The sequence below is a fragment of the Miniopterus schreibersii genome, assembly GCF_964146895.1.
Source record: "Miniopterus schreibersii genome assembly, chromosome: 1".
In the NCBI taxonomy this organism is placed as follows: domain Eukaryota; kingdom Metazoa; phylum Chordata; class Mammalia; order Chiroptera; family Miniopteridae; genus Miniopterus; species Miniopterus schreibersii.
The window spans coordinates 193,567,400-193,591,321 of record NC_138101.1 but is presented as its reverse complement, the minus strand read 5'-3'; the positions used below and the strand labels follow the sequence as shown (position 1 = coordinate 193,591,321).

Here is a 23,922-nt window from a genome sequence, read left to right as displayed (position 1 = left end):
TTGTTTTGTTCAGGTAAAAAGCCCTTCTAGAATAAGGATTCTGTAAAGGAAAGCAATCTCCTTCACCTCTCAGGCCTGCACACGTGTTAGGTCTCCACCACTCAAAGCAAAAGGTAGAATGCTTATTGAGCATTAGCAAAATGGTCTCTATTTACATCTTTAAAAATCTAATGCATGTGTAAGTCTTTCTGGTAGATTCTTTCTGTATATTACCAAAAAAAAAAAAAAAAAAAAAAGAGCAAAAGCTTAGAATAAGAATCCTTTTTTTCTTATAAAGGTCAAATAGATACTTCTTGACATGCTGTCCTTCACACAATGGCATACTGTTCATATAAAAGGTCTCTTATCCTATAAAAATCTTGACAAAGGCAGCCTTCTAATCCAATGCGTCCAGTTTCAGTCTAGAAATCAAGTAAAAAAAAAAGTTCTTTAGTACATTCTCCATCCATTAATATGCAGACATAATAACCAAAATATGTTAACTAGATTACTTTATGATTGGTCAGGAAATGGATTGCTCTGATTCACAGAATAAGGGTATATTATTCATGAATTTCACATACATATGAATGTCAGAGAATTCAAATAAAAATTTACAATAAAATTATCAAGTCTTTGAGAGTCACTTTTAAAAGCCTTCAAGGTCATCATCATGAATATAAATGACTGATTTCCAGTTTTGTGAAATTATCAATCAAGAATTACAGAATTCGATATGACAAAACATCAGAAGCATTTGTTCAACTCAACCCTTATTAAACACACTTACTCTACGAACTGCTACTTGATTGTTGCAAACAAGGACACCTCCTACAAATTCAGCTTGGATCCCCTCCCGTAAAAGAACTTGTTTGAAGTCTGACAGTCTTGGTTCGTTCATAAAAACTGACTGGTGGCCAGGAACCTTAGATAAAGTTAAAGGGGAAAGAAGAACTTCAAATACAATGCCAGACACACAGACGTACTGACTAAAATAAAGTAGCACATGCTCTTTAAGACACTTTTATTATTCCCTGAAGTCCTTTGACAGATCATTTCAAGACTGTAAATCGCATCCCAAGTTGTTATTCTGAATTTTACCTCATTATTTGACATTACAAAGCCCTTCACATTTTCTGAATGTTTCACAATCAGTTTCATTAGTCATGCCTCATAATGACAGAGACACGCTGGTAATGTTATGCTCTTCACTCACCCACTTGCCTAAGGGGGTCAACCAGAGTGCCAGCAGGCAGAGCTGAACCCAAACCCTTTGCTTAGTTCAGACGTTTCTCCTGGTCTCAGTTCCACTTGCCCCCTCCCTCAGCTAATGCAGTGGATGCTCCAGGTTTTAGAATCGGAAAGGCAAGTGGTTCAATCGAATGCTGCCACTTTGACATTGCTCTGAAGAGTGCTCGCTTCAGCACAGACAGAAATCCATGCCAACTCTTCCCAGTCTCGAGAGCAGTAACAGCAGAAGTAATCCAGTGACAGAGGCTGTCTCTACTCCTTATTGCGTAGAAGGGCGAAAGACATCACTTGACATGCACGTAGGACTCTTATAATACAGTTTTAATGTTGTTGTAAGTCAATTCTCTGAAACCTTTACTAATAACTAAGTAGACATCTCTTGAGAACATGTCAATACTAGACTACGGTTATATCTATACTAAATAAAGATTTCTATCTATATCAAAACCAAGTGATTTGAACTGAATTGACAACAGACAAAACTGGAGTGCAGGAGTAAAACATTCTTGAGAAACTATAAATCTCCTGATTAGAAGCAGGTAGATGATTCATCAAACTTAATACTTAAAAATCCATACTGGGAAAAAAAATCACGAAACAATTGTGTATCTTGTGAAAGGTCTGCTAAAGCTTTCCTTTAAATTGTTATTCCCTATACAAGACACACACACACTCACACACACACTCTCATACACAGGGCGCGCGCGCACACACACACTCTCACACACACACTCTCCTACACGGGACACACACACACTCACACACACAGAAACAACCTAGAGTAATCTTTCTAAAAACTCCAAAGCCAGTCTACACGTGGCGTAATTTAAATGGTCAAAAGCCTAAGAGGGAACGGGAAGGGTGCCAGAAGGGAAGCGGCGCCGCGCCTCACCTCGCTGGGGGGCAGGGGCTCCAGGGTGGGGATGACCTCGCTCTCCTCCCCGGTCTCCCTCTCGTCGTCCCCGAACAGGCTCTTCATGGCTTTCTGCTGGGCGAGGGCGCTGGCGTCCGAGGGCGCGTCCACCTGCATCTCCGAGTCCTCTCCGTCGTCCTTCAGCTCCCCTTCTTCCAGAATGACTCCCGTGTCCACTTTGGACACTCTCATGTCTAAGACGCCGTCTATCCAGGCCAGCTCGGCATCTTTTGCCTTACAAAACTGCAGGGAGCTAACAAGCGAATCTTTTAATCTCACCTAGACATGCAAGGGGAAGAAGAGAAATAAAACCGCAAAGTACAAATTAACAATGAAATATAACCTATCACTCTCATTTTCTAAGTCTGGTAATGTGTATTAAAATTTCAAAATCTTTCACTCATCTGATCTTCACCAGGACTGGTAATGACCTAACGACCTGTAAGATCACTGGGCCCCTGCCTACTTCCCAAAATAAAGATTCTTAACCCAGACTGCACACTGGGGTTACATGGCAATTTTTAAAAACTATATCAGTGCCAGGACCCACCTGCAGTGACTCTAATATAACCAGTGAGACTAAGACCAGAGCACTGAAACCCCCAACGCCCCCAAAGCTCCCCAGGTGACTTTCATGTACAGCCGAGGCTGAAAACCACTAGTAGGTGTCACCCCCTAATACTCGGTGGTACCAGAGCAGTACTGAGTTGCTCAGTTGTCTAAATAAACCGTGTGGTTCCACACCTCCATATTCTTGGAACGCTGCTTCCTCTTGCTTTGCCCAGAATGACTTTTTTGTTCTGTAAATCTAATCTACTTTTTCCAAACAATACAGACATCACTTCTGCCTTAACTGACACCATCTCCCACTACCAAGTAAGAGTTAATCTCCCCTCTATTCCTATTGTCTGTGCCTGTCTCCATCTTTTTCCATTAGTAGAACCCTGACATTTGTGAATTTTTATAAAACTTTTGAATTCTTGAACACTCAATATTCCCCTCAGCTGTATATTTTTGCAAATGTTGTTTCCTCTGCCTGGGACACTCTTTCTTCCCTCCCTTTCCTATTCTACACACAACCCTGAGAACCCATCAATTAGGATTCGGCTTAGTTACCACTTCCTCTGGGAAATCCTTTGTAACCTCTAAACATGGGTTGGGGTCTGCCTCTTCACACTCTCATAACATCCTCTACTTTCTCTATCAAAGGTATAACCGTGGAATAAATACTATTTCCTTGCTTTAGGCCCCACACACTCAGATCTGCTAGGGCAGGGGCCTGTGTCTGTCTTACTCACCACTGTGTTCCTAAGGCAGCTGTCTGTCCTAATCTGCAGCACAAAGTATTTACTTTTACACGGCTCAAATGCCAGCACGTTTACCTGGTAGATGTGAGTCTCACTAGTGGCGTCCACTGTCTCGTGCAGCTTGGGCATGTACACTTTAATATCTTTCCCCCCGAACGCCCGGCAGCACTCTGCAAGGTCCTGGCTGGCCTCCGGAGGGCCATGGACAATGACCAGCTGCCGCGGTTTCATCTGATTAATGATCTTCTTAATGGAATCCCCATCAGAGCGTCCTTCATAGTCTATGTAAGTAACCCTGGCTCTGTAATCAGACATGATCATTCAATCTTACTTTGCTGATCAGTTCATTCAAAAACTAGGTTTTTAATGGCTTTTATTATCAGGAAAAAAACATATACAGTATACAAAAAAAAGGAAAGAAATATATACAGTATATAAAATGAGGATTCGAGGAAGATGCATTTGTTATATTATTAATATGTATTTTGGGGGAAATTATGGATTCTTTAATAGGTGTTATCAGAAAAAGATGGCTCACTATATAAGAAAAATAAAACTGGATCTTGACCTAATACCACATAAAATAGCAGATGAGTTGAAGCCATAAAAAACAACAACAGTGAAGCTTTAGATTACAGAATAAAATGTAAAAATTATCTTTGTGACTAAGGACAGGGAGGGACTTTTTTTTATATGAAACCCAAAAAACATAATGGGAAATATTTTATTATTTCCTTACATCAAAATTAAAGATGTTTTTAAATGAAGTAGACCATGGACAACTCTTACAAACAAATAACAGAATGGGAGATGGTATTTATTTGCAATGTCTAAAAGCAACCAGAGTAATATCCAGGATATACAAAGAACTCCTGCAAATCACTAACAAAAAGGCAGCAAACTAGAGAAAAATGCACGGAGGACGTAAACATGGACTTAACAGAAGAGAACACAAAAACAGGAACAAGCATTTGAAGAGATATCAGACTCAATAATAATCACAGTAAACAAATTTAAACAGTGCTGACATGTTACTTTATGCCTATTAGACCGGGAGACCTTAAAGAGTTAGAAAATGCAAAAGCTGGTGACACAACAGGGCGAGGGAGCCGCCTGCTCTGCTGGTGAGAATAGGAGCTGGAACAGCCGCTCTGGAGAGAATCCGGTGCACTGCTGACATGCACGATTCAGAGCTCGGCGACACCTAGGAGCATTACACACTAAACGGTATCACTGGGCAGGTACAAACTGGAAACCGCTTTGCTCTCTAATGAGTTTTTTAAAATTCTAGAATGATGACTTACTGGTGTTATTAACTGTACAAAGTAGAAAAGGAAAAAAGTTTCCTTAACTACTTCTGATCACTGTAGCATTTTCAAGATGTTAGGGCACTAGAAATGTTTAATTCAAGGAGTATATTTTATAAAACAAGCACTTAGGAAAATTAAACCTATGAACTGTATGCCTTCACCTACTACTAGACATAATAAAAGTGCCAAAAAGAAAATTTCTTATATAAATGTACAATTTAATGTTTAACCCCTTCCTGTCCACCAATTCAATTACTCTGGCATGCAGATATACCTAATGAAGGGAAAATACCTCCATACTTCACAGTCTTCACATGACAAAAGAAATTACATTTTGAAAGTGCAAACTTACTAGAGGATATTCAGAAATTTCACATCAGAAACGATGTAAATTATATAATTCAAGTGTTTGAAATTTTTATTTCCACAATACAATGAAAGCACTTACTTTATTTCAATAGATTCTGTCATAGAAATGCACTTGGTAGGAACATCAGACAAGTCCTGATCCATGGGTTCATCCCCGTTTGTCAAGCCAGACTCCAACTTGCTTTTCTCTTCTTCAGTAGCTTGAAGTTCTGGCACCAAGAAATCCTCTGGTCTAAATAACAAGTCTCTAATTAGAAGTAGTAACAAGCAAGCTAATATTATGTTACATATAACTAACTAGTAAATGGCATAATTTTTAGACTCCTCATATATCTCAAGATTTAAATATACATTTGATCCAAAGCCAATGCAACTCCATAATATCAATTATCAGCTGACTGCATATATTACATTCCTCATTAAGGAGTACTCTTTAGAACACACCCTGTGAGCTAGTGAGAGTCCCTGGATAGATCACTAGATCTTAGTGGTTAGGATAAGTGCTATTACAACCTGGCCCTGCATTTGTTTCTCCATTTCTGTGGTTTCCTTTGCCAAGTCCCAATTCTTATACATCTCAGACCTCCTTTGATTTCTTTAAGAACCCCAGTCCTCCCATCCCTGCTCAAAGAAGGCAGGTAATTTTCCGTTTGCACATTAGCAAGAAGACTGAGATACAAAAATCATTAGTTCCCTCAAAAGCCTCCATCTTTATTTCAACAAACTGTTAACACATCTATCTTCCCATTTTTACTTCCAATATCAGAATGTTGTATGTTAAAATTTTAAAAACAAACTTTTAAAAATGTTTTCTCTAACTCTTGTAATTGTCTATGCCCCACCCCCAAATGCACTTACAGTCCTGAGAATCCCAGCCTGTTACCCAACACCTAGACTGTAGCAGCTTCTTTTCTCTGAAGTCCAGGGTCTCCCATTGTAATTCACATAATAATAACAGCAGTAGCAACCACCTGAAGTGCATTTACTATGAATCAGGTTCTATGCTAAGTGCCTAAAAACAACCTTGTTTAATTCTCCCCATTTTTCAGACAAGGCAATTGAAGCTAAAGAGTACTGTCCATAAGCTGAACAGATTGGCCAGTAATTAAGTGGAATGGTAAGCAAACTCACCAATGCTGTTTAGATTGTTACTTTTCTTCTCTATTTTAGAGGGCCAAGTAGACAGAGGAATTTTCCTAATTAAACCCAAGAGTGATCTAAGTCCAAGACAGGCTCAAGAGAGCATTATCAAACTACAAAGAGAGTGAAAGAGAGGGACAGAACTGTGTTGAGGTAGCAAGGAAGAAACAGTGAAAGTTTCCAGTAGTTTGTGGAGCCAGATTTAGCAGCCCAGAAACCTGGGATGGGAAAGTGGAACAAGGCAGAAGGAAAGGCATATGCAAAGGCGGAACATGAAAAAGCTGAGAAGGAACCTGAGAAGGCTGGTACCTCCAGAATGGAGAACACACACGGGTGTAGCAGAAAAATGTAGAAACATAACAGAAAAGTAGGGAGAAACCAGAGCATGAAAGACATCGTACACTGTGCTAAGGCACTGACATCTGCTGAAAGTGACAGACACCCTAAAGGATCTTTATACAGGATAGTCTTTTCAGATATGAGATTAGAACATGTGATTTTAGTTCTTTTTCTAATAGTGGGTACAGATTTTGTAGATTTTCGATGGTCCCATTCACGCTCTCATGTTTCTCTTGTAAGTAAAACACATGTAATACTATCTGAGATATAGCCCATTTCCTAAAGTTAACATTTCCCGTCCATCAAAAGTTCTTCCTATCCTATGTCTCTCTCCAATGTATGTCCTTTACCTCTGTTTATAAGTGGGAAATAAAAGTCTTGATCTGAAGTAATAAAGCCACTAGCTTTCCTTTCATTTTAACTCTCTAGATGTTCCTCCACCTTTCTACATTTATGTTTAAACTCTAAGTCTCTATTGTTCAAGCTGAGGTACTCAGAAAGTAACAAGGCACATGAGGACCAGCAAGACCATTTAACTGAGCTCAAATGGTGACACACCTGATACCTCTAACCTGTAAGAAAGAAAAGCTTGTTTTGCTCACATACTTGATAATTTCTCCATATTCATCCCATTTAATTCTTTCTTCTGGAGCAGGAAACATAGGGTAAGACTTTTTAGCCTGTTTGAAGAAGCTGCCTTTCCGACTGCCTTCGCCCTTCATCATCAGGTCATGCTTTGTCTTATGAGCTGATGGCTGGTCAATGTCTTCCTCAACATCGCTTTCATCACTGGAATCGATATCTGCCCTAGGAAGATTTTGGAATAGATAAAGGTCATAAAGCCCCAAAAGATTTTGAATTAATGCTGATAAAATTATTATTGGGTACTGAATATTAACTGGATGGTAATAGACTAATCATCAATATTATTGGGTTGATATTTGTGAAACAGCATTAACTGCCACTTAATAAATGCATATTAATATCAGCAATGAAAGAATTTGGTATCCTAGTACCATTTGAAAGATGTAATGAAAGTAACAAGGTTGAAACAAAAGCTAACTATTTTCATGAAACTTTTTTGTTTTAGATAGAAGTTTTTCTCAAATTGCATACTTAAACTTATAATATGTCTGAAAATAACTCACTCTTTTGACTGCTCAAGTTTTTTGGCAGCTTCTTTCTTGAGCTTCTCCCTTTCCAAGTATTCTTCAAGTTCTTTCCCTTCAAGCTTTACACGTTTCCTCAACTAAGAAAAACAGCAGATGAAAGGAAATATCAACATTAGGGGGTTAAGGCAGTGGGGTGTGAGACACATCACATCTCTAGATTGATTCATCATCTTTCAACTAAGTTTTCCTCTGAAATTATTCAAGGGTCCATTTATGTGCACCTACAGATCCTATTTAGATTAGTACGAAAATTGAGCTTTCCCATTTCTAGGGTGGGTTTAATTTAAACCAAACTGGCTTAAAATCACTAACTGGGGGGAAAAAATACAGCTAAGTATTTTTATGATTTAGTGCGGGTAAGGCCTACATATGACATAAAACCCAAAAGCCTTCATAAAGGAAAACATGAACAAATACAGCAACATGAAAAATAAAATCGCTTTAACATTTTAAATCTCATAAAGTTACAAGAAACTGAAAATACTATCTGCAGCACTATATCACTAGCAGAAGCTAGTTTTCCTAAGACCCCTTCCAAACCAGAAAAAGATGGTCAACACATCAGAAGGCAAAAAATATAGGCAACTTCTAGGATAAGAAAAACAAATAACTAACAGTCATGACATGTCTAATTTCACTATTAGTTTTAAAATGCAAAATATTTTTAATGTAATACCATTTAACCTATGAGATCAGAAACACTAACTACTATATGGGAAAAAGGTACCTTCAACCACTATCTATGGGAAAATCAGCACAATTATGTTAGAAGGCAATTTGCCAACATCTAAAAGTAAAAATGAGCCCAGCCGGGCATGGTTCAGTGGTTGAGCGTCGACCTAGGGCCCAGGTGATTAGGGTTCGACTCCTGGTCAGGGCACATGCCCGGGTTGTGGGCTTGATCAATGACTCTCTCATCATTGATGTTTCTATCTCTCTTTCTCCCTCTCCTTACCTCTCTCTGAAATCAATAGAGATATTTAAAAAATAATAAAATAAAAAAAATAAAAGTAAAAATGTGCTTGTCATTTAACACAGCATTTCTATTTATAGGAATTTATCCTACTAAAACAATCACACAAATGTGAAAAAAAAGGTTATTGCAGCAATGTTTGTATAGTAAAAAACTGGACACAATTTAAAATCCATCAATACAAAGTGATTTAATCAGTTCTCAAATTTTTTGATCTCAGAATTGCCTTACACTCTTAAAAGTTACTGAGAATACCAAAGAGCTCCTGTTTTTAATACTGTTTCTTTTTTAAATCCTCACCCAAGGATTTCTTTTTATTGAATTTAGAGAGAGAGAAACACTGATGCAAGAAACATCAAATGGTTGCCTTCCCGTATGTGCCCACAAACAGTGGTAGTTTCTTAAAGGCTAGTTGTAATGTGAAATTGGAAACCATACCAATAACTTTTGGTGCTTTATATGAAAACGTACTGACTTATCTTGCACTTTGTCTTTTTAAAAAAATTATTTTTTATTTTTATTGATTTTAGAGAGAGAGAGAGGGAGAAACATCAATTTGTTGTTCCACTTATTTATGCATTCATTGGTTGATTCTTGCATGTGACTGGGGACTGAACCTACAACCTTGGTGTATTGAGACAATGCTCTAACCAACTAAGCTACCTGAGTAGTGATTTTTGACTGGTAAAGCATGCCTATCTGAGGAGATGACCCGTGAATTGAGACTTGAACGACAAGGAGCCAGCCTAGTGCAAAGCTGAGAAAAACATTATAGGCAGAAGGAACCCCTAGTGCAAAGATCCTGATGCAGGGCAGCTGTGCAGAGCACCGAGCAAGTGCAATAAGGTAAGGTCAGAAAGGTGGGCAGGGATCAGGGCATGTGGGACCTTGAAAGTCTGGGTAAGGGGTTTGGATTGTATGCAAATAGCAGAAGGAAGCCATTGGAGGATTTCAGGAGGTAATGACATGAAATAGTGAATGTTTAAAAGATGCCTGGGGAGTTGCTGTTCAATGGGTATAGAGTTTCAGTTCTGCAAGACGAAAAGTTCTGGAGATCTGCTGTAAAACAATGTTCATATAATTAACACTACTGTGATGAACCCTTAAAAATGGTTAAGACACTAAATTTTGTTACGTGGTTTTCACAATAAAAAGAGAGACAGAGAAAGACAGAGATCTCTTTCGATGCTACGAGAAGAAAGGATTAAGAGTGTATAAAAGTAAAAACAGAGAAACCAGTTAGGAAACTACTGCACAGTCCAGGCAAGACTATTTAGCATGGCCTAGGATGATGGTAGTGGAGCTGGAGAAAACAGGCAGGTATGGGATATATCTGGAGGTCAAGCTAATAGGACTTGTTGCTAAACTGATTGTGGGTGTTGAAAGAAAAGAGCTGAAAATAAGTTTTAATAATCTGTGCATTAGAAGTCAGGACAATGGTTACCCTTCAAAGGGGCAGGGAAGACCACAAAGGGGGCATTCAGGGTACTGGTAATATTTTATTTCTTGATCTAGACACAGGCTGGACAAGTCTGTTTGATTTGTGAAAATGTGTCACACTCTATGCTCATAATATACACGCTGTTCAGTATACATTCTACTTCAATGAACATTTTTTTAAATTTCTGGATTTGGGGCTTGTGTAAACATGTGGAAAGCGCTGCTATTCCCTGAGGATGAGGAAAGCTCAGAGGACAAGTGTGGGGGTAGAGGAGGAGACATAGTAAAAATCGTCTTGGATGTGACCAAGTGGAGGAAAAAGTGATAGATCACGGACAGAAAAGAGATAGCTACACAAGAAATGTCCCTAACAAGGTGAGAGGGGAGAGAATCCGGAGCATAAGCACTACTTATGACAAAAAGCAAAACCAGAACATTTCCAGTTTCAGTTCCAAGTGTCATTTTCTATTTCTTCAAACTTAAACCACTTTCAATATTCTTTTATGAATTCCTCAAATGGCATATCTGCCTTGACTGAATTTCCAGTAATTAATATTTTCTAATACAGCATTTCATATCTGATGAAGCCATTTTAAGCATTTCTGAGTTCTTTTAACTTTGTATTTCTAAGCTATTAAATAACCCAAAAGGCAGCATTTTACTTTGCTGTGCCTGCTTTGAACCCTTCCACCATCCTGCATTTATAGTGAATGTATACCAGACTTCGGTTACTATGATTACTCTCTTCTTCAGTAGAGTTAATAGGACGCCCTTCCTACTCAGCTTTTAACAAACCAAACACCCATGAAAATGGCTGCTAGGAAGACAACATGGAAAGCCGTCGTCTAACCCGAGCGCAACACCGGCGGGTGTTAGCCCGTTCAGGATCACGAGCGCTAAACTCCAAGTTAACAGCAGTTATGGAAAACGGATTTGGTGGGTTGGTTATTAGCAAAATGATCTTTTGGCAAAATGGCCATTTGACTAATTGTCTTGCTCCTATAACAGGAGCCAAGGCAGCAAATGCAGATGCAGAAAACAGGTGAGGCTCTTCAGTGGTGAGAAACAAGAGGATTCCCATCTGACCGCCACCTCTGCGTTAAGTCTGAACCAGGTCATGTGCTACGGGTGAGGCGTGAGACGGGGCTGTAGGAGTTTTGAGAAGAGAGGTATGACGTCTTCTTACTGGGGAGTGCAGAAAGGAACAGCCCACAAAATGCTAAGTACTAGTGTTGGGTGCCCTTCTCAGAGGTGAGGCCATGACTGTGAAGGAAAACTTGTCGCACTCACTAGAGAATTTGTTGTTGTTTTTAAATATGTTTTTATTGATTTCAGAGAGAGGTAAAGGGAGAGGGAGGGACAGAAAACACTAATGGGCTGCCTCCTGCATGCCCCGTACTGGGGATTGAGTCTACAACCCAGGCATGTGCCCTGACCAGGAATCAAACTGGTGACCTCTTGGCTCATGGGTCGATGCTCAACCACTGAGCAACACTGGCCGGGCACACTAGAGAGTTTAAGCCAGTAGCATAAAGTTGCTTGGGTATAGTCACAAACTAAGCAAATGGTGTAACTAGAGTCAAGGCTTTGCCAGGTGAGTACAATAGCAGAAAGAAGAGTAAAGTTAAAGGTGTTTAAAAAATAATGATGGACCATGGACTGGAGGTCCGATGGATAGTAAAAGTGGTGAGGTTCATGAACTTAAAGTCCCAATGGGACCGAAAAACTGCTGACACAGCAGTAATAGAGAAAGTCATCTGTAAGATCAGAGTGGGATGCTTGAGGTAGTAGAGATGTGGAGGTTGTTCAACCAGAACAAGGTGAAGGGCATGACCATGGGAGTAGATGGTGGGAAGGATGCCTGAGGTGGAGTGGAGGAAAAGATCACTGAGAAATAAGAGGTCAAGAAACAGAGAGCCAAGGAGCCAGACAGACAGGAATGCTAAAGTCATCAAGAATGTAAGTCCTGAGTACGAGTGGACAGGAAGGCTATGAACCAGGGTCCAAAGTCACTGATGAATGACAGAGCATGACCAAAAGATCAGTGAATGTCAGGAACAAGGAGGGGTGAGCGTATTGTCAAGTGTGATGCTCAAACTACAGAGGGAAGACAAATGGCTTCAAAGCTGCAAACACAACAAGAACACCTACGCCACCGAAAGGACATGAAGCGTGAAAGAGGGCAAAAGGAGCATCTACTTGAAGGGCTACAGGGAAAAAGAGTCTCACTAGGGAGGAGCCGGATTCCAGCTAAGGAAAGGGTGCGGGGCAGCTTTCAAAGAGGAACTGAGAATACAGCATGCACGCGTACTGTCTGCGTGTGGCTCAGAGGGTGCCATGGAAGGGCTCGAGAATGACAATGTCCAATTACGTAGCTCTGAAATGTGTGCTATTAAAGGCTCTCTACTGTTATTCTGATAAAAATCTTGAAACAATTTTGAGTTTTATAATGTATTCAAAACAGTGTTAAGATAAAGTTCACATACAAGCACTTACCTCTATTTCTGTAATTTTTTCAGAAGGATTATCAATTAAGAAACGTGCTAAAGTCCCAGGAGTAGTTCTATAAGTTAGAATGATTGAGTTTTTAGGGTCCTCACACCACTGAATGAAGAGATCCCTTGAAAATCCACATTCCAGGTCTGGCTGGCTGGCAAGTACCACTTTAGGGCTAGGTACTCGAGCCAAGTCAGAAAGGCCATGACACAAAGAGAGATGGCGGAACTGAAATGGATTATTTCTTTTGTCTTCAAAACATCTCATCAATTTGTCACTCATCCATTCTACCTAATGTGGGGGGAAGATAACAGTAATGAGAAAACGCTGTATTATCACTTCAATGTATCCTACAACGGTCAAGGAGTTCAAGTTCTATCTCAAGTCTTTCCCCCAACCCCCCACCCCACTGGTTGCTTAAATCTGTACCTTTCTGGCAAGCAGCTGATTTTCTGCTTCCATTCCCCACCAGATCCCACCACCCTGGTGTTCATCCCTAAAAATCCGATTTTGCATTGTTTCACTTATAAATTACTTTAAATATATTGAGAAGGGTATGTATAGGTTCCAAATGAATATCTTACTCCAGAGACCGCTCTTTCCAGGACGAGAGCTTATTCTAAGGGAAGAGAAGAATGAATTCTAACATCTGCAGCCTATGAGGTTGGTTTGCTCTCTCCCCCCACGTGCAATACTAAGAGCAGAGGAGAAGCAACTGGTGCAATCTGTAAAATGGGGGCAAATAGAACCTGCTTCACAGGGTATATAAGGATTAAATAATACATGCAAAGCAGGAAGAACAGTACATGGTTAATTGTTAGCTTTTATTATTACTCTCTTCCTCAACAGAAAAAGAAAATCTAAAGGGCAATTAAGACACTGTTTTCCACAAGCTTGATCTCTGTAGCAAACTTTATTATAAATGATAAGGTAAAAACCAACCTGGGACTTAGAAAACTCTACCACGTTGTAACTGACGTTATTGAGCAGTGCCAATGAGTAAACACCCAGGCCTGCATCTTTTGTTCTCCAAATCTGATCAAGGAGCTGAGCAAGTTCCAGAACCCTGCCTGCAGTGTCCACGGCTATTAACACATTGCCATCCCCTCGAAGTGTCTCCAGGACATTTGCTAGAAAACAAAGAGTATAAAATCCCTATAGAACACAACAATACTTTTTGGTGCAAAATTAAAGATAACTTTATCTTCATGTTTTTCTATAAAAACTATAGTTGATAAATAAGCCATTACTAGGCCAGGTACAAAATAAAAGAATTTCATTCAGGCTAATACAGACACTTTTTATTCTGTGAACATCTCTTTTTAGAAGTGCAAAACAATGCCATTAATAAATCACTGGTTTCCAACCATTATCACCCACAGTACACAGAGAAAATGGTATTTTTACAGTACAGTGGGAAAACTGAAAGAGTAGGTCAAGTACAACCATCCTGGGGTTTCCAGGTCACTCCAGTGTTGCCTATCCACCCCAGGGAACTTCGTTATAAACAATTTCCAAATGTATACACACATACACACATGTACTTTATATTAATACGTACATGTTTTGTATGTAAGTTTGCCTGCAAAATAAAATAGAGCATGTTCTCTCTTCTAACAAAAGTATCTTTATGGATAGATTTAAATAGATTCCCTTGTTCTAGGTGAAAGTCTACTTGAAAATACTTAGTAAAGTCAAACTCTAGCTGAAAACATGAATTGAAAACATTCTTAGTGTAACATAGTACACGAGTTATACTTTTTAAGTAGACAGACAAACGCAGTAGTTTCAAACACGTTTAAAAATGGAATCCAGCTCTGCCTATTGAAACCTCACGTAGCTTATAAAAAAAGAATGTAAGGTAAAGCAACTGGAGACAAAGCAGAAGCAACCAGGGACAGCCCAGAAGCACCCCTTTAGAGCCAAGTCAACTAGATTAGAGTGTAAAACACCCAAAACCAAAAACAGGGAGCTATTTGCACCCTCATTTATCTCCTTTATTCACTTTTTACAGTATGTTTTTCTAATAGATAAAAGATGTTTATATTTTGTTTTTCCCTAGACATATACTAGTGAGTGCCAGGGAGAGCTAGCTATGTGCTGAACGGCAAGGAGAAGCCAATCTTTATACTTATGAGACAAAAGTTAAATTCAAACCAACGAAAGCATCTTTTTGTACAAAATATTCATATGGTCACATAGCATTTTTTCAAAAATACTAGCATTAGCCAATCTTTTATGACAAGAGAAGTGTTTGTTACCCAGGACAGAACAAGCAGCAATGCACAGACCAGGCACTTCCCCAGCTCCTTATAAAGGGCATTATGTAATACATACTCAGAAGCTGCTCATCTCTCTGCTTCCTCCTCGGCTGCACGTATGTAGCATTAAATGAGTCTGTGATAAGTAGGGAGGGTCTGCTTAGCATTTCCAGGGAACACCCATTTAAGTGGCTATAACAAATTTGAAGAAGAGAAATATTTTGTATCACTTCAAATAAACAACAGCTTGTCTTACCTAAACATAAGCAACTTCTTCTATGAGGTTTTTTTCCTCCTCTAACTATAAGTATATACGCATGCTCACTGATAAGAAAAATCTGGTAAATTAAAAAAAAGGAAAGCCAAGGTCTTCCAGAGTTCTATCATTCAGATATAATCGACATAATATGCTGTGAATACAAAATGAAGTATTTAAAATTTAACCCCTGTGTCTCCTTTTAAAGGGAGTCTGACTTTAAATATAACTATATTAGATGCTCATTGTTGGCTCTACCAAAAAAAAAATAAAAAAATCACACGTCATTTGTTTAAACAGCAGGTCAAGAGCATATAAAATACAGTTTGACGTACAAAAATCAATCCCCTTTGCAACATCTCCAGGGAGAAATCCGTTTTATAGAGTGAATACTAACATGTAAATTTCAAATATATCTTTTATCTCATATATCATAATTTTCACTTACAATGCAAATAAAGTAATTTTGAAAATACTCACTAGTTGGCGCTTTAAAATTGCTCTAGATTACTGGTGAAAAAATAATAATTTTGTAATTCTAATTTTCCCTCCAAAGTATAAAATAATACCAATTGTATTTCTATCAGCTTTTCTCTTGATATACCTACATCTCCCTCTTGTGGTTGAAGTCAACGGCATACACAATTTCTTCTTCTCCATCTTTGACTATTTTCCATATCGTTCCACCTATCATATGACCAGCTGGCAGAGGTGTGATAGACAAGCCATGTCCTTTACCTAGATCAACGAAATAATGACAACACTCAGATATCTTTCAATCCCTAAGGAAAGGTTATTTATTTGGCTATTTTTTAATAGGTAATATATACAATGATACAAAATTCAAAAGTAAAAAGGCATTCAGTGAAATGCAAGTCTGACTCTCCTGTCCCCTGGCTACTCCATTCCCTCATGGAGGCAAATGCTCTTGTCAATTTATAAGTATTCTTGCAGATATATTTGTGCTTATGAATAAAAGGCTGGAGACTGGACTTAACCCTTTGAGGTCGCATTAAATTTGGACATGGGTGTTGTACTGGTCGGAATTAATTTCCATTGAAAGAGCAGTGATACATAACATGCAAGATTATGAAGGATAAACGAGGAATTATGAACTGATACATGAATGAATAGAGTTAAGATTCGTACAGTTCCTTGCTGTGGTGGCTGAAAGCAGACATACGACCAGAACGGTCAAAAAGCTTTGGTGGCTGAGAGTAGACAAACGACCTCAAAGGGTTAAAGTTACTATTACTAGTAAATTACTTAGTATGAACTAGTAAATTTTAATATTTATATTGTACACACAATTATTAAGTATTGACATTTTGCTAACCTCTAAACTGACCATTCAAAGGTCATTACAGTAAAGTATTTATCCTATAGAAAAATTCAGTACATGCACAACTGTTGAGATCACTGTTCCTTCCTGGCTAACTCTTCACATTTCCTGGCTGCACCATCTTTTCAATGCCAGGGGTCATATCTGACCATCTTTGATACAATTCTCTCTGTAGATGATCAGTATATGCTCAAAATGTAACTTCCTGAGTGAAAGGATAAGCTTCTTCCGGCTGGATTGTAGAATGCAGTCATTCTGTCCTTTGTGCCCCCCGCGCTCCATTTCCTTCAGTCCCTACACGCAGCGTCACCTCCGCTCCCCAACGGTGCGCTCCGGAGGATCCGCCACGCTGCCGGTGCCTTACACACAGCGGACACTAAACGAGTCCTTCCCGAGTTGCATGTGAAAAGGCCTGAGTTGTTCGCATTGTTAGTGTTTCGCCTGGAATATTTTCCAGTCCAGGTGACTCGGGTAAGTTCACAGTTCTTATTAAAAAATGCTAATGTTTTATTCCTCAGACAATGGTGCCTACAAGTTTTACTACAAATTCCCCCTGTATTTTTCAGCAAGTTAAACCCTATTAGTCCAATCATTTACTACAGGAAACATTTTTTACCTTTCAAATTCACGATCTGAGAGAATTTCAATTGCTGTATCTTATCAAAGGCTGCATCCACGTCATCTAACGTGAAGAGCGTGAAATCCTCCGTATTGTGCCGAGACTAAAAGAATAGCACAGATACAAGGTTAAAAACATCACCTGAGGGGCATCAAAAATTGTGTTTAACTTGCCTGACTTACCTGATACAGATCATACATGAACATCTGTCCCATTTTGTAAACAGGAATGGTGGCATAGATGGCGCAGTTCAGACCCAACTTTCCGACGGCATAGGGGAGGGCTCCAAGGTGCAGGGGGTCGGGGTGAGACAACAGCACTGCATCGATCTGGTGAACGTGCCTGGGGAACGCCAGCAAAATGATCACGTCCCAAGCCATGCTTTCAGGATAAGGGCAGGACACTCAAGGCTAATTCACCAATTCTGACTCCTCTCAGTATTCTGAATTGAAGACTATGCTGGAGTAAACGAGCTAAAAGTATGATGCCTGCAAAGTTCAATTCTTACAACCTGTGTCCTGTATAGACATCAAAATTATGGTATACTTATGTCACAGGTTAGTATATAGTGTCTAGACACATTTAAGAGAGAAAAGAAACAGTAGACACCACATATAAGCTGATTTCAAATGGCTATTTTATATACCGTAAATTTAAGTTCAAGAACTCAGCTTGGCATTTCGGAAATTAAGGAGAGGATATTTAAACAGCCACATATTTATTATGAATTTCTGGCCCAGCTTTTTATCAGGGTAGCTGACAGCATATTCATTATAGTAAAACTTCAATTAATCAATGGAGCATATGTTCTCATTGACAAAAGAAAAAACATTTTTGCTACAAGTTCCAAGTTTTTTAAATGCTTAGTCCCCTTTCCTTCCACAGTTAGTACGATGCTGCAGACATAGCTGAATTTTCCTCCGAAGGGCTAGTATCCCTTTACCTCATGGTCACTATTCTGAGCAACAATTCTCTGTGTCTAGCATCAAAAGATCAAAAAGTACACTCATGTGATCTGACTGCAGAACTTTCACGTGGAAAGGTTTTCCTCTCCTCAGATTCTTATAACTTTCATCTTGCTCTTTTCTAAAATTTGGGTGCAAAATTTCTACTGAGATCCATTACCCAAGTAATGATTAACTTAAGATTATGCTGAATTTCAAATAACACAGCTTATAAGTGAATCAAACTTCACAAGTGAAAAGTCACTCATTGGCTCTTTGGCATAAGTAAAACTAAGGCTTTTACTATAAGCTAAACTAGAGCAAAAAAAGCAAACACTGTGTAACATGAAAATGGATTTATAGTGTAGAAAATTAAAGTTGACTTACTAGAAACAGTAAAAGGAACTTACTTCCTCAGGGAATCAATAATATCCATAGAAAAGTGCTCATCCCAGCCACAGTCCAATAAAAATCTAAATTCATCAACTTGGAGAAGATAACAAAGGGCAGACTCTTCTTGAACCCCAGAGAGGGTAGTTAATTTGATAATAGATGTCATTTTTTCATTCAGTAACAACAGTCCAAAAGTTTCTTTCAAAAGAAAAAAATATAATTAAGCATAAAAGTACATCTAACATACATAATAGACAAATTAAAGTTATAACTAATTTCTAAGTGGACAGAAATTCCATAAACACAGAAAGCAAACATTTTAAAGACCCATTTCCATTACTGCTAATTTAAAAGTACAGACATCTTACACACTTTTGCTTACAGTGAGTCCTTCAATGGCTGCCCAGTGTGCTTTGATGAAAAGTAGTGGACTTTAGAATCAGGCAGACTCAGGTTTGAATCTACTCCTATGTGGTTCTACGCAAGTTAATTAACCTTCCCTCACCCATGTATCCAAGTCTATAAAACATGAATATTAATATACACATAAAAATGATGTTAGAATTTATGTTGGGATGCCTACTACATATATTTCAAGAAAATATAACACGAACACATCTATTGGGATTTAAGACCTAAAACAAGACTTGTGTGCTATTAAACCCAAGTTATAAAAATATTCATTAGCAAAATACAGCTCCACAGAAACATTCCAAATCTTAGATCTTTAAGATAAATTAGCCTTTGCCCTGGCCGAGTAGCTCAGTTAGTTAGCGAGTCTTCCCAATACGCCACAGTTTCGGATTCAATCTCTGGTCAGAGCACATACAAGAAACCACAGATGAATGCATAAATAAGCACACAACTGATGTTTCTTTCTCTTTCTCTCTCTCTAAAAATAATTAATTAATTAAAAAATAAAATAAATTAGCCTTTCCTGGCTACCTATGCAAGTAGAGAAGTCACTGCATAACTATAACATCACCATCTATCTGCCCAAGGTCCTAAGGTGAACTGACTGTCATCTTTCATAACAGGCTGTCAGGGGGCTAATCCCACCACATCCCCCTCCTGCTCTCCTCAGCCACAGCCAAAAATCAAGACTCCTACTGCTCCATTATCACCGATGGGTACATGTCCTAGTTGGACCCAACCCCTCCACCTCCTCCCTCCCAAGTCCTTCCAGTCCGCCCTCTGGAGCTATGCTTGTATTCATGTGAAATACTGCGCTGGAACAGGACTGGACTGATACCTTGCATGGCCAGAAGATGAACAAGCAGGTCCTAGAACAAACTAAGCCCGAAACATCACTGGAGGCAAAAGATGACAAAAGTGGAGCTGTCCTACTTCTCACTCATCATGAGAAGGCAAGGCTCTCTAGAAATGGCCATAAGGCTGGAAAAACTAGAAAGCAGCAGGAAAGGAGGAAGACCAAATACGACATGGACTGACCCCAAAAAAGAAGCCATAGGCATGAGTCTACAGGAGCTGAGCAGGGCTGTTTAGGACAGGACACTGTGAACATAACTCATTTATAGAGTGGCCAGGAGTTGGAGCCGACCCAACAGAAGATAATACAACATGCAAGACAATTACATGAATGAACTAAAAGAAACTTTTCTTCTCAAATCTACTTTACCTCCTACTTTATCTACATCATAAAGTGAAAACACAAAGCACCTTGCAGATAGACCTGAGTGAATACGTGTTAAAACATTTTTGCAGACAGACCCTGACTTGAGCACATGAAAAGTATTTTTATTACAACTGCTCAGAATATAATAAAGCTCTACCTTTATTAGACATTCATTACTTACTGATATCTCAGTGGTATATAGGATGAAACACCATGAATTCAAAGGAAGAGTTCTTTATAATCTAAAAAATAAAGAAATGAGTTAATGAATGAGGCATAATGATTTACTTCAGTTTTAATTATGCTGTTTAATTTCTATGTCTTGCCCTGAGATGAACACCGTGAGTGACAACAAGTAATATAATGTATGATCCTTTTTCAAAAAACAAACTCGTCAGGACATCTGTAATACTTTCAACAATAAAGATAAATTTTTTAAAAAGGAAACTTGTCAGCCCAGGCCAGCGTGGCTGCTGGAGCGTCGTCCTGTGCACCAGAAGGGTGCAGATTGATTCTGCCAGGGCACATACCTAGGTTGCTGGTCGGGGCACATATGGAGGCAACTGACTGACGTGTCTCTCTCACATTGATGTTTCTCTCCCTTTCTCTCTCTCCCTTCCTCCCTCTCGGGGGGAGAAAAAAAAAGAAACTTGTCATAATTTTAGGAAGCTTAAGCTTACATAAAACAAACAGGGATAAGATAATAAGAGATATAATAAAAAACAAAAGTAACAATATATCAAATTGGTTATAATCAGGGCTGAAATATGCAGTTTAGGAAATAAGATTTACTTAAAAACTGACATTAGCTTATGTCATTGAAACTCATAAAAAAGGTGGAATCTTAAATTATTCATTAAGGATTGGTAGGATTTAGGTAGAAAGAGACAAAGAGAAAAGGCATCCATAATGATAACATGATCAAAGGCACAAAACAAAAAATTACAGGCTACCAGTGAAAAACTAGCCCGGCACATGAATAGAAAAGGGCCAGACAAGTGAAAGGCCGTGGAACTTTGGACCTAGTTCTACAGGCAACAGAGAAACATTTTAAGATCCATTATCAAGTTGGACAAACACGTGATGTATTTCAGGAAAACTGGCTGGTGGGTATGATTGATAACAAGGTACAGAAAGTTGGGAGATCAAAAGAGGGAGCATTTAGCAGGCTACTTCCTCCTTTCAACTTTATTGGTTCTCTTTTGAGGCTAATTTCTTTAGTCCTAAATGTACTTTTAAAACTAAGACACTGTTATTATATCTAAGTAACCAAGGCTTGTAACTCTACATGTTTGATTCCTCTTTTGATTCCATGTTTGATTACTTCTTTTTAAACAGTCTGTTACCAACTCCTGGTTATTTCTCCCTCAGAATGCCTTGCACATGTATCATTCCCCTCTATTCCTACTGCCAGTACCAAAACCCTGGGTTTCGGTTTCCCTGCCTCCAGCCTTTCCCCATTTATCTCAACTTAAACATTCCCGCCAGATTAATCTTCAGGAACAACCCTGCACATATTATCTCCTGCTCAGAAATCTAGGAAGGCTTCCTACTGCTTGAAAAAACAAAAAGAGCAGAAACCTGAATGCCTTCACTGGCAATGGAGGGCGCCAGCTAGCTGCCCTGACATCACTGCTCACCATCAGCTCAAGGCCCAGCTCAAACTCCACGTTCTTACTCTATCATTAGTCTAGACTACAACAGCCTAGTCCAACAAAAATACAATGCAAGCCACAAATGTAATTTCAAATTTTTTTCACAGCCACATTGAAAAGATTTACAGGTGAAGTTAATTTGAATATATTTTTATTTAACCCAATACATCTAAAATATTTCAACATGTAATCATTATTAAATTATTAATTACATAATTTAAATTGTGGGGTTTTTTTTGCACTGTCTTTGAAATCTGGTGTGTATTTCATATTTACAGCACATCTCAATTTGATCTAACCACAATTTCAAGTGCTCAATAGCTACATGTAGCTCCTGGCTGCTGTAATAGCACAGGTCTAGACTCTAAAATCAACCCTTCCGAACGCAGAGCGTTGTGTTGGGCCACTGCTAAAGTGCAGGCTGGCACCATTCTATTTTAATGTACATGTCTTAGGCTTGATTTTAATGGTATCATCACCCATTTAGTCTCCCAGACTAAAACCTCGGAGCCACCCTCTTACCACCAAGTTGGCTGCCACCCGATGAACCCTATTTGACATTTCAGAAATGTCTCTCTGGCATCCTTTACTATCAACTGAGGTGCTCAGTACCTTACCTGAATGATAGCAATTTCCTCTCATCTAGTTTTCCTGTTCCAAGCTGATCCCCCATACGGCTGCCATTCTTTTAAAAACCAAATATACTCATGCCCCTTCCTTGTGCAAAGTACCCGCTGGCTCCCTGCTATCGGGTGAGTCAACATTTCACAACTTCCCCAATCTGTGCATTCCCGTTCTCCATCCAGGAATGACTTTCTCCTGAGTCTAGTAAAAGCCTTTTGACCCTTCATGACCCAGCTCAAATAGCTATTTCCTCCTTAATATATAAAGCTTTTTTGGTGTCCTCAAGCAGGTCTTTATTTCCACCTAGCACAAACTGGCAACAAAGAATACTTGTTGAATGGATACTGAATGCACCGGCGAAGGGTAAATGCGATGGCCTTGGTGGCGCCAACCCGAGCACGTTCTGGGCAGTGATTCTGACCCATTGCTACCCCGTCGCAATCATCTGTCACAGTTACTGGCTCTCTTAATAGCAGCCCTGCAAGTTGATGACAACTCAGGGGAACGCTGCAAAATGAAAGGTTGAAAAGAAGGGGTCTGGCTTGTCCCCCCGAGCGCACTGAGAGCGGAGTCTCTTCCGGGTCAGCTCCAGAAGAGCCGTGATTGCCTAAGGGGATCAAAGGGGTTCTAAGATTAAAAAATGCGAACACGGCAATGGTTAGCTCAGGTCCCAGGAGGCCAGACTTGCCCGGGTTACGGCTGGTCTGACCTCCTGTTTACTGAAGAGCCCGCAGGAGAGACTGACGGGGGCTGGGGAGCGGGAGACACGGGGGGGGTGGGGGGCAGACATTGTAACTCAAAAGGGCGCTACTTTGTTGCCAAGGCTTAGTAGCCTCCTGATCTCTCAACCCGAGACGAAGGGAAGGCCCCGAGCGAGGAGGCTGAGAACACGGGAGCCACGAGGCTAAGGAGCCAACACGGGCGTCGGATGAACCCCTCCAGCACCGCGAGCCGGCAGGGGCGGAGGCGAGCAGCGCAAGGAAGGGAAGGGGGGCGAAGGAGCGACTCGTACACGCTGCCACTGAGGCCCGGCGGCCTCAGACCCTCGGAGACGATATTCTCTTCCTCTCGCCGAGCGCTTCCGCCGAGAACGACCAGGACAGGGGCACCCGACACCCCGGGAGCCCGTCCCAGCGGAGCCGGGGTCCGCGCTGGCCCAGGCGGTCGGGAGCGCCCAGGACGCCCCTCCCCCATCCAAAGGCGCACTCCTTTCTCCTGCCCCCACTTGCCTCGTCAGGCCTCCCCCAGCGCCGTCCACTGCCCTTCCCCAACCCCTAGTCGGATCCAGGGTCAAGAGCGAGGAAGGCTAACGCTCGCTCAGCAGCAGGCGTCAGGACCGGCCAGCGGGGGTCCCTCAATGGCGGCCGCCATTTTGAAACTGGAGGGAACCGCTGGGGCGGGGAGACCCAGGGTGATACCATCTCCGGGGGGGGGGGACGGGGCCGAAATGTAAGAAGAAGACGGCCCTCACACCAAATCTCATCACCCGGGACCTAGGTTTTA

The 23,922-nt window shown here is 40.1% G+C and overlaps 1 protein-coding gene across 1 annotated transcript; it reads right to left on the bottom strand.

Annotated features, from left to right (window-relative positions):
- Positions 1–215: 215 nt before the first annotated feature.
- Positions 216–23,809, bottom strand: CPSF2 (cleavage and polyadenylation specific factor 2). The gene is made up of 16 exons (XM_081157501.1): positions 23,649–23,809; positions 20,322–20,382; positions 18,522–18,702; positions 17,350–17,509; positions 17,165–17,270; positions 15,815–15,944; positions 15,027–15,142; positions 13,632–13,819; positions 12,690–12,980; positions 7,757–7,857; positions 7,215–7,415; positions 5,209–5,361; positions 3,526–3,751; positions 2,123–2,422; positions 770–904; positions 216–401 (listed from the first exon to the last, which is right to left on the bottom strand). Exons 3-16 carry the CDS (start codon positions 18,668–18,670, stop codon positions 309–311), a joined length of 2,349 nt encoding a protein of 782 aa, XP_081013627.1. The 5' UTR covers positions 18,671–18,702; positions 20,322–20,382; positions 23,649–23,809; the 3' UTR covers positions 216–308.
- Positions 23,810–23,922: the final 113 nt, after the last annotated feature.

Coding starts and splice junctions, on each gene's coding strand:
- CPSF2 (XM_081157501.1), bottom strand. CDS start 18,670: ATGACATCTATTATCAAATTAACTACCCTCTCTGGGGTTCAAGAAGAG. Junction 15,945..17,164: donor TCAGATCGTGAATTTGAAAG/GTAAAAAATGTT, acceptor TCGTTGATCTAG/GTAAAGGACATGGCTTGTCT. Junction 2,423..3,525: donor GTGAGACTCACATCTACCAG/GTAAACGTGCTG, acceptor TTGCATGTCTAG/GTGAGATTAAAAGATTCGCT.